General features: G+C 49.5%; 1 protein-coding gene across 1 annotated transcript; it reads right to left on the bottom strand.

Annotated features, from left to right (window-relative positions):
• Positions 1 to 2214: 2214 nt before the first annotated feature.
• LOC146199114 (sulfotransferase ssu-1-like) lies at positions 2215 to 10803 on the bottom strand. Its single transcript, XM_084592709.1, has 3 exons — positions 10786 to 10803; positions 7644 to 7919; positions 2215 to 2826 (listed from the first exon to the last, which is right to left on the bottom strand). The coding sequence occupies exons 1-3, from the start codon at positions 10801 to 10803 to the stop codon at positions 2215 to 2217; spliced, it is 906 nt and encodes a 301-aa protein (XP_084448835.1).
• Positions 10804 to 11073: the final 270 nt, after the last annotated feature.

The following is an 11073-nucleotide window of genomic DNA, read 5'->3' as shown; positions in this document are numbered from 1 at the left end:
TCGGCAGCGCCCCAAGGATCGCATACGTTGCGTTCGGCCCGGATTCAGGAAATTTTTTCGGTTGGCTATACCGGAAAAGTTTTAAAATTAGGTTACTGACTGCTGTGTAAAGCGGCAAGTAAGTGCCAGAGCACTATGATTACGTTTGCCGCTTCCTACAGTGAGCTTACGCGACAAGCCCATGACATGCTAGGCACAAAAACTAATGGTGCATGGCGTACATAATTTGAATGTAACAATTCGTGCATGAACCTACTCAGTTAAGCTGAATTTATAAGAGTCGCTGAAAGCAGCGTGCTACGAAACTCTCGGCGACTGCTAGGCCAATAAACATAGGGAAAAACAATACGGCCTTTATGCAAATTTTAGAGCACAGCTTTTAAGCGCCCCTTCGACGGATGAACCGCATCGCCGGCGTCGGTGCCGTCGCCCGTGCAACCGAGCGACTGAGCCACGAGAACGTCACGAGCCAAATAGCATTTGTCGGCAGCATAGAGTTTCTTACACTCTTAACTAGAGGGAAAGCTGAGGGCGTTGCACTTCAGCCATCATTGGCGCGCTAAGAATCATGGGCCGGTGTGCTACTTGATGCAGGACAGTCGGTTTTTCTCGGGTGCATGGAGTAGCGTTACTGCAATATTTCTTTTTCGTCGTCATCATCATCATCTCAAGGTGCGTACATAGACCGCAAAAGCCAGAGTAGTGAAGGCGCAAAAGCAGGCGTCGCCAATAAAAGGCCTCTGTTTCCCGAAATGCTACTAAAAACTTCCTTAAGTGATTGCACAACCATAAATATTTCCAAAACGTTTCTTTCTTTTCAAAGTGTGCCTATTAAGTGCAAAATATTGGTATTTGTGCTGCTCAAAACTAAGCCAATAGGAGAAAGAGCAAATTTCACACTGAATGCTGTTTCTCTCTTTTTGCAATTTATAGTCACAAAATTGAATTTTAGAAAATTGTTTACGGTAGAACAACGTTTATCTTTGCATTAGTTTCGGACAAAAGTTGTAGTTCTGCACACGATAGCTCTCCGGCCCATGATGCTTTGAGCGCCCATGGTGGCTGAACCGGTCGTCAGGACTCCAAACTCCCATAGACTGCAGCACAGCCTTCCCTCTAGGTAAGGGTAAACTCTATGGTCGGCAGTAATGAAAGCCTCGAGATCTGCGTCGTGGCTCTTGTCTTCCGAGAAATTCTAATTGGCTCGTAAAAAAAAAATGGAATGCTTTGTAACTGCACATACATGCATACAAGCATCTCTAAAATCGCTGCCAATTTCATTCTCAATGAACGAAAATTTGGTTAGGTTTCAGCACAGTCATATCCGTGGAGCTAGCGCACAAGCATGCGGCAGGCCAATGAGCGGCGCTGCCCCGGCAGCAGCTGCTATACGTGACTGTAAACAGAAGCTTTCCTGTGTAGCAATTACCACTCCTAACAGCATATCAATATGAGTGAGTTATACAAAAGAAGCAGTCAGTTTTCACACACAGGCTTTTATATACATAATGTATTTCAGCATTATTTTAGCATGCTTTTCCGATGCTGACGCCAAGAATCCGACGTGGGGAAGGCGACGGCCTCGCGCGACGCTCGAACGCGCTTTACCCGCGCCGTAAATGGGAGTTTTCTGGCACTGCTTTGTAAATATCAAAGATGGTGGAGAATTGTGTAGCAAAGGCGAAAATGCAGTCTTCAATATGGCGCATAAAGCCGGCACAGGGCACATATTGAAGTGATTTGGGTAGGTAATCTGAAAATTGAAAGAAACTAACGTCACAGATGAATTCGTCATTAAACAGTTCCTGTGGGACGCAAAATAGTATCACATTCTCGCGGCAAATGAAACAATCTTAATGTTGCCAGTTCTTTCCGGATACAGGGCCAACGAGCTTACGTTATCCAAAAAGTAAACCTAATTTCAAATGCGAGCCTTCAAAAAAGCAAAGCTCCGCTCATTAAGGGGCTCATGTTCTCGCTAAGAAAAAGTATGGCTGCAGGTTATTCCTACCTGTAAAGGTCATTGAACCATTGCTATCTACGCGCCTGCTTCATTTCAAGCGAATCGTGTTTATAATGTGACGAGAGAAAACATTTTAACGCGCTCCCACTATCTGTGACTTCGCCAACAAGTATTTTCTCTTAATTTTTAACGACAACTGTGTTGCAGGAAATATAAATTACACGCGTGCGCAGCACGCTGCCCGTGAAGGGTCAGTCGAAGACGCCCATGCCTTTCCAGAGCAGGCTCATGGGCGTCTCCACAGTCCTCTGGAAGAACTTGTTGTCCATGCGTCTCGACTGCTCGCCCGTGAAGAAGTTCTTCCACTGTCCGATGACACCCTCGCGGACGAAGAACTTCCTCTTGGGCATCACCGAGGCGTAGTCCCGCGTCTTGAGCTTCATGAAGAGGATGTTGGACAACCGCAGCACCGACTGCAGCTTGGACTGCTCCTGGATTATGTCGTTGGCGACGCCGCCCAGGAACTTGGCGATGATCTGCACGTGCTCCTTAGGCTCCTTCTTCATGGTCTCGTAGACGAGGAACAGGATGTTGGGCTCGTTCTTGTAGCTCCACCAGGGCAGCAGGTGGTCGAAGTAGTCGTTGTACTCCATCTCGCCCCGGATGAAGCACTCGAAGACGTCCTCGAAGGTGCCCTCTGAGAACTGGTAGTCGTCCGGGTACGTCTTCATGATGTGGTAGATGGAGACACAGCAGTCCTTCACGTTCCTGGCGATGTAGATGTACTTCGCCGCCTGGTTGTACGCGATGCCGTTGAACGGCAGGTGCGTCTTAATGATGCGCGGGGGCTTGTAAATGTCAACCTGCGTACACGTGTCTATTGCCGAGAAAGCATAGCTGAGGATTCACAGCACATCTTTTAAGTCTGTATTGCTCTTCAGTCAATGCTCAGTGAGAGATCAACACCGACTTTACTGGCAAGACAGCCTTGCAAGCGCTGATATCTCACTGAACACCAGCTACGCAATAACCACAAGCGTATTTCTATAGGCTTTCTGGGCATTATATATGCACCTTGAATTCTAATATGTGTACAGGACTGCGCATATTACTTGTTTGCGCCACATAGTGGATGTTTCTAAGGCCGGGTCTTAATCTCATGTCACTCGATCGCTGGACATTACACGAAACCGATCTAGCTGCAGAGAAGAGCAAATGCTAAATATATATATATATATATATATATCAAGCGAAGCTCGAAAGAGACGAGGATGACGCTTAGCCACGTGCCAAGACATTCGGCCACTTGGTGGCGCCAGAAGATGGTCAGCGGTGTGATATTGCCCCCTTCCAAGAGGCATCGACCCGATGCCGCAAGCGTAGGGAAATAATGGAAAAGTCACACTATGACACAGCGGTTTCCGTTGGAGGAACGGGGAAACGATCTTAGAAGGTCAATTCCCGCCTGTTCGAATGGGGTTCGTAGTCGCTAAAAGCTGAAGATGACCCGGTGGAGAGCAGGTTGCGTGCTTGAAACGCTGGAACTGGAGGCAGCTGGCCACATAACGTTGAGTAGTTTGACGGCATCTTCGACAGTCTCTGGCTTGGACTCTAAATGGTTTAACGATTGTAATATGGCTTCATTCTGGCAACGTGAACTGTTTCAGATTTCGGCTGCCGAGAGGAGCGGACAGTGCCTTGTGGTAGCACCTCGTAGTTCACCGCGCTGAGGCGGCGGAGCACCTCGTAAGGTCCAAAGTAACGGCGCAGAAGCTTTTCAGAGCGCCCTCGCAACCGTATTGGGCTCCATACCCAGACTTGGTCGCCGGGCGTGTAAGTCACCTCTCGGTGTCGCAGGTTGTAGCACTGGGCGTCGTGCACTTGGTGCCGAATTCGCTGTCGGACAAGCTGGCGTGCAGCTTCTGCGTCACGAATAAATTGGTCAGCCCCCACGACAGTGGAGGCAGCAGAATCTGGAAGAAGCATGGCATCCAGCATAGTCAAGGGTGCGCGTCCATGAACCAAATGAAATGGAATGAAGCGTGTTGTTTCCTGGAGTGCAGTGTTATATGCGAACGTGATGTACGGCAGAATTCGGTCCCAGTTCCCATGATCGTCGTCTACATACATAGAAATCATATCGGCAGTTGTCTTGTTTAGCCACTAGTCAGTCCATTATTTTGAGGATGATAGGCTGTTGTCTTGCGGTGGGTAGTGCCACTGAGTTGAAGTACCTCACTCGTGAGTGCCGACGTAAACGAAGTTCCTCTGTCAGTTAAGACGACTGTTGGCGCACCATGACGAAGTACAATGTTGTGAATGAATAAATGCGCAACTTCCTCTGCGGTACCACGGGGAATTGCCTTGGTCTCACAGTAGCGGCTGAGGTAGTCAGTGGCAACCGCTATATACCTGTTACCCATGGAGGACTTCGGAAATGGGCCCAGTACGTCCATGCCGACCTGTTGAAATGGGAATCTCGGGGGATCGATAGGCTGCAGGAGCCAGCTTGTTTAATGGGTGGTGTCTTCCGCCACTGGCACTCACGGCAGGTACGGACGTAGCGGTGCACAACGGCAGCTAGCCTAGAGTACACCATCGCGCAGGCAAAATGACGACAGTCCGCGCCTGAAGAGCTGAGGAGGAGATGACACGGTTCCTTCAAGGTATTCAATGAAGGGCAAAAGTTCAGGGTCAGCCCGCTGCTTTCGGGATAAGGTGGACGTCGCGATAACACCGAGGAAAGCGGAATCGTCGTCGGAGCCGTCCGCGTGGCAGGGAGTAGGGGCGCGGGACAGACAGTCAGCATCACTGTGTTTCTTGCCGGACTTGTGCACGATAGTAACGTCAAATTCTTGCAACCGAAGGCTCCATCGAGCAAGCCGACCCGATGGATCTTTCAGGTTTGCCAGCCAACATAGAGAGTGATGGCCGCTCACGACACGAAACGGACGACCGTACAAGTATGCGGCATGTGCACATGCCAATCGGCGTCATCACATGACTACCGGCGGTACGCATCATTGGCCCAGACCAAGGCGTCAGAACCTTACGGGGTGCCGTGGCTAGCTGGCTGCTCATGACGGAGAAATTGGCGCCGGTATCCACAAGTGCGGTCACATCACAACTGTCGGCGGTTACAAAAATTTCCCCGGAAACAATGCGTTCGCAGCACGTCGGTAAGTTCATCGGATCGGGTCATCGCCGCTCAAGCCGTCGCGTCAAATCGTCGGGTGGAGGCTGTTTAATCTGAGACGTAGCGGCCGCCTCACCCCCAGAGGTCGCCGTGTTTAGTTTTCCCGGTGAGGGGACGTGCCTCTGAATTGCCCAGAGGAGGAGTACCGACTGGGCGAAGCAAAACGCCTCGGAGATGACGATCGCGACTGCCGTTGTGGTGACGTTGTGTGCATCTCGTTAGCAGCCAAGTACTCCTCAATCTCCTGTGGTTTTTCGCCATAGCGGGGTCGAGGCTCGTTAGGTGGAAATCCTCTCAAGCCTATTCTCCGGTATGGGCAATTGAGAAGAATGTGACCAGGTTCGCCGCAGTGATAACAGAGCGGCCGTCTGTTGGACGTGCGCCACAAGTGCGCCTTGCTGATAGCGGGACGCTGGTATTGCGGCTCGACGGGGCACATGTAGCGAGGCGGTGGTCCGACAACGGGGCGGAATGGAACTGGCTCGGAAGCAGATCGACGTAGGACATCACTATAAGTCATGATGCTTGGCTCCGGTTGTGGTGCTGGTGGTGGCTGCACCGCTCGCCGGATTTCATCACGGATGACGTCCCCGGTAGAATAATTATTTGCAGAGGGAGCATTCAAGTGGAGGTTTTGCAGCTCTTCGCGGACAATGCTCCTCACAAGCTCCCGCAATGCCTCGACCCTGGCTACTGGCACGGATGCGCAGCAGGGTGTGGCCGCTACGCTTGCCTGGCGGCCGTATTGGGCATTCCGTTCCTGCAGAGAACGTTCCATGCTGATAGCTTCTCTCGCGAAATCTGCGAAAGTTCTTGGGGGGTCACGCATGAGGCCAGCTCCTTCACTCCGCGCATGAGGTGCCGTACCTTCGTTGCCTCGGGCATGGTAGGGTCGGCCCGACTGAAAAGCCGCGTCATGTCCTCGACAAACATGGCCACACTCTCATTTGACTGTTGAGACCTTGAACGAATTGCAATCTCTGCGTTCTCTTTGCGCGCACTCGAGCTGAATGTTGTGAGCAACTCACGGCGAAAGGCTGCCCAGTTGACAAAGGATGCCTCGTGGTTCTCAAACCACGTCTTGGCCGAGTCTTGCAGCGCGAAGTACACATTCATTAGCTTCCGCTCGTCGTCCCATTGGTAAATTCAGCCATACGGTCAAAACTGGCCAACCAGTCTTCCACATCCTCTAACCGGTCACCATGAAATGATGGCGGTGATCGCGGTGCGAGAAGGACGAACGGTGGGGCGTTGCTGGAAGGCTGATTTGTCTGGCTGCTCGTCGTGGATGTCATGGTTCGTAGCGGGGTGGACAGTGGTTAGAATTCAGGTTGTAGGCCTCGGAGGCGACGGCTGGCTTTATGGACAGGAGTCATGTACACGCGTTGATGAGCAGCGTCACTGACGTCTTCGGGAGCAACGTACATGGGATCTTATCCTGCACAATTCACCAAATGTCACCAACACACGTAACAAGCAGCACAACAACCGAGCTGGCCCTTTTTTTAATCAAGAGAAGCTCGAGAGAGACGAAGATGACGCTTAGCCACATGCCAAGACATTCAGCCACTTGGTGGCGCCAGAAGATGGTCAGAGGTGTGGCAGTATATATATATATATATATATATATATATATATCATCAGCCTGACTATTCCCACTGCAGGGCGAAGGCCTCTCCCATATTTCTCCACTTGACCCGGTTCTGTGCTGGCTGCATCCACTTGACCCCTGCGAACTTCTTAACCTCATCCGCCCACCTAACTTTCTGCCGCCCCCTGCTACGCTTTCCTTCCCTTGGAATCCAGCTTGTTACCCTAAGCGACCATCGGTTATCCTGTCTTCGCACTACATGTCCTGCCCATGCCCATTTCTTCTTCTTAATTTCCACTAGAATGTCAGTAACCTGAGTTATTTCTCTGACCCACTCTGCACGCTTCCTATCTCTTAATGTTACCCCTCCTGAAGAATACTTTTTTTCTGTTCAGGTCCAATTTTCGATCGATACCTTTTTGTAAAAAGTAAAATTCCTCGATGGATCATCACTGATGATAGCTCCTCAGTATAGGTAACTGTAGTACTTCGCTCAGGCTTGAAGCGAGATCATTTGGCACGCTGGCCGCGTATTTCGTTGAACAGCTAGCCACACTGCCGTAACAATGCGCTTAGATAATCTTCCTCGCAAAATTATTCCTTGAAATTAAATCTGATACGAAAACCTTCGTTACCAAAGCCAAATTGTTCCCGAACAGAAAACCGAGAACTATACAAAGCTAAACAGCTGAAAAGTAAAGAATCATGGCAGGGAGCCCGACAAACCACAACTCAGAAGACCTCATTTTAGCGTTTGCGCAACCTGCCCTTCTGAGGCGAACTACTACTATTTCGTCGGAGTCCGCTGTTCTGTATGTAGTACAGGTGTCTCTCTCTCTCTCTCTCTCTAGAGAGAGAGAGAGAGAGAGGGAGATTCCACTTAAGGCGCATACCTGGCTTCCTTCGGCTTCCAGGTAGCAGACCTCTTTGGTGAGCGACTCGGAGATCTTCCCCAGGTGGGCGTTGTTGAGCAGCAGGTAGACGATCTGCACCACCCAGGAACTGCCGCAGCCGGGGTACGAGTCGATCACTATGTCCGTGTCCAGCGGCTCGAAGTTGAGCGAGAAGATGACGTTCTCCTGCGTCAGCGTAGGTGACATCCGGATGCCTTCTACGTACACGTACTTAGGCTTCTTGACGGCCTGTTGGAAGCCCAGCCGGTTGCCGGACTGCGACAATGGAGAAAGATACGCTTAATCGCAGAAGAGTTTGGGTTCAGGGGGGAATTTGAGGTCACGGATAAGTTTCATTACTGAGAAAAGCGTTGAAGTTAATATATGAAAAAAAGGCAAAGATTCAGAACCTTGGTCATTAGGAAAACAGAAGTTATACCGCAGAAACACTGCTTTCCTGCAAAAGAATGATCTTAAGTCGAACGTCATCACCGCTGAGCCCCCGCGCAGTCGGTAATCCATGATGAACATTTCTCGCTTTGAGAGACTGGTGGAAAGACGTAAATTTGATAGACATAAGGCTCCTTTTAATTGTTGCAGACACTGCCGAAGTTAACCACATTGCTGAAAAAAAACAGCATACATCGCCCAAGCGCTCTTCAACCACGTGCTTAAGGATTGGCGATTGAGGTCATTGAACGCTGTTCGTCATCACCAAAAACCGCTATGCATTGCCGCGGCAGGTCGTCGTCTTATTCATTTACTGCCGCCGCACGGGAGCAATAACGTGAACCTCCGCACTCAAGTCACTGTATTCTGATGTGGTGTCCATCGATCATGCCCACTTAGTTTCCGCACGTGAGATCAAGCACAGCTGAGCAAACTAAACAACTAACGTGATGCAGACGATTCTGCGACGATTGTGCACAGAATCCAACCAAAAACCATCTTGCTTGCCGCCATCATCGTGCACGTGAGAAGTTCGTTTTCTGTTCGGCCCAAGTTGACGGAACTATATTCGATACTTTTCACGTATATCAGTCAGAATGTGAAACATGAATTACGTGCAACGAACAACTACTAATAAAAACATAAACATAAGGAAAGAATATGCTACCTTTTTGCTCTTTTTCTACTTCACATATAGAGAAGAATGGTCTCCAAGTGTGTAAGGAATATATGTTCTTGGTACCCCTTTGCGTGTCGCATGATAACCCGAGTTATCATGCGAGCAGTAATCTAAAAGACGTTAGACTGTGAATGGACCTCACGTTTGATCTCCATTCTAATTTCTATGTACATCACATATCATTCGAAGAATATGGCTAGTCGAGTGCACCTTCTTCACGTGTTGATGCATGCTTGGCTTTTTCAGGCGTTACAGGATGAAGATGTATACTAAGTAGAATATAGATGTCGATTAGTATCTAGCTCACACGTATCTCGCACACCTATTCGTCATCTCCATGAAAACGGCATTAGAGCTGGTATGAAGGACCGCGCGCCTTTACGTTTGCTTTAATGAGCAACGCACCCATAAAGTACAGCAGCGCTATTGTTTTCCATGCCCCGATTCTACTGCTAAACGGAGTGCAAGCGGGTCAATCCAGGCTTTAAGAAAACTAGGTGCCGCTTCCTGTCACATGGGTGTTTGACCCATGGATCTCAGATGCTATACGACACTCATCGGTGTTTTGTTTAGTTTGTTTTTTCATGCTCCTTGACTGCAATGCAAGGCAGGTGAAGCACGTGCTCATCAATTACAATGAGGTGCAGGTACGCATAGCGACAACTTTCGCACCAAAAAAGATAGGGATTCAATGTAGTTAAACTGAATATGATGTACGAAATTTTTTGAGGACAGACGGAAGTTGGTGCAGACGACGACGTGCATCGCACGGCGCAAGAATGGGTTGACATCAGCACACTAGTCGATCGGCTGCGGTAATAGCTACGATTTAATAAAGAAGAAAAAAAAGCGGTGATAGCTACAACGTCTAGTAGTCGCTTCCTACCATACCTAAACTCGAAGCTGCTCCACTCTAACATTTTTTTTTTTTTTTTCATCTGAGCACGTCATCTGCAAGTCACGGCATTCTTGACTGGGTTTGACATTTTGGAGTATATATATATATATAGTGCTCGCAGGCTAAAATTATCGGAGGTTAAACCTGATTAGACCGATGAAACTGTGCAAAAGCTTCACTTCAGTTACCCGTGCCAAGGCTGCGACGTACTAAGTCATGAAATGGACAACCATTCGTCGTTGCTCGTTTCTCGCGTCCGTATAAATAAATGTTTTCGCACTGGAAATGTAGCGCCGGCTTTAGAAGTTACACTTGAAATATTTCCACTACTATGCTCTGCAGTAAATACATTAAGAGGGCAAAGGAAATAACTGGTACGGTACACAGCAGGAGTGGTCAAACTGCGGCTCACAAATCCCCCCCACCTCCCCCTCATTTTGTCTTCTCACGAGCGAAACAGCCTATGACCATTATGGGCGAACATCGGTTGTTCCAGACTGCAACAGTGCACGTTATTCAAACAACTTTCAAGGTGACTGATTCACGAATGGGGCCGCATAAATGCACAGGCACAATGAGCAATCGCTGCATGGGGGGGATTCGCTGTGACCACCAGCTTTGTCCGACGAAATAAAAGGAACTGTCACGCATCATTTTTACTACTGCGGCTTTTGACTAAAATTATTCGTTACAGCTCTTCCCTGTGCCTGTCAGGCCATCCCATGTATAGGAGGTTTCAGCGACTCAATGCAACAACGGCTATGAGGGATGCCGTAGTGGAGAGTTCCGGTAATATCGACTATTCGAGGTTCTTTAACGTGCACTGACATCGTAGAGTGCACGGGCGCTTTGCGTTTTGCATTCCAGTGAAAAGCTTCCGCCATGGTTGCAATAGAAAACGCATCCTCTGCTGGCTCATCAGTCGCTGTGCCACCGCGGAAGGGTAGACAAGGGGAAAACCTAGGACTATACGCGTCGCAGGCGGTCCATTGTCCACATACCCAAATCGTGAGGCCGACCTGAGCGGTAAGCCCCCGCTTTCTCAAGTTACTTCCAGCGTTGAAAGGAGCCGTACAAAGCAGTAGTAATAAAATCGCATACATCCAGGTACTCACCATAGGAATGCAGCCCATCGTTGTCCCTACAGCAGAGGATACCGGCGACGGGAGAGTAGTCTGCCGAGAGCGATGCTTGGCTTTCCAAGCGACCCGAGCTTCGAACACGAGCCCCCTTCGAACACGAGCCTTCCTCGTCCACGAAGATGCACGCGCGCTGCGCCTGAGACGTCGGCGTTCAAACGTCCCCACGATGTCAGGCTCCCGAGTTCTCGCTTATTTTACGAAACAAGCAGACGTCGCGAAGTCGGTGATGAAACTCGTAGCGGAAACAGACGCTGGACGCTG

The sequence above is a fragment of the Amblyomma maculatum genome, chromosome 2, assembly GCF_055883805.1.
Source record: "Amblyomma maculatum isolate TAMU_Amacu chromosome 2, ASM5588380v1, whole genome shotgun sequence".
NCBI lineage: Eukaryota > Metazoa > Arthropoda > Arachnida > Ixodida > Ixodidae > Amblyomma > Amblyomma maculatum.
This window is presented reverse-complemented; position numbering and strand designations above follow the sequence as displayed.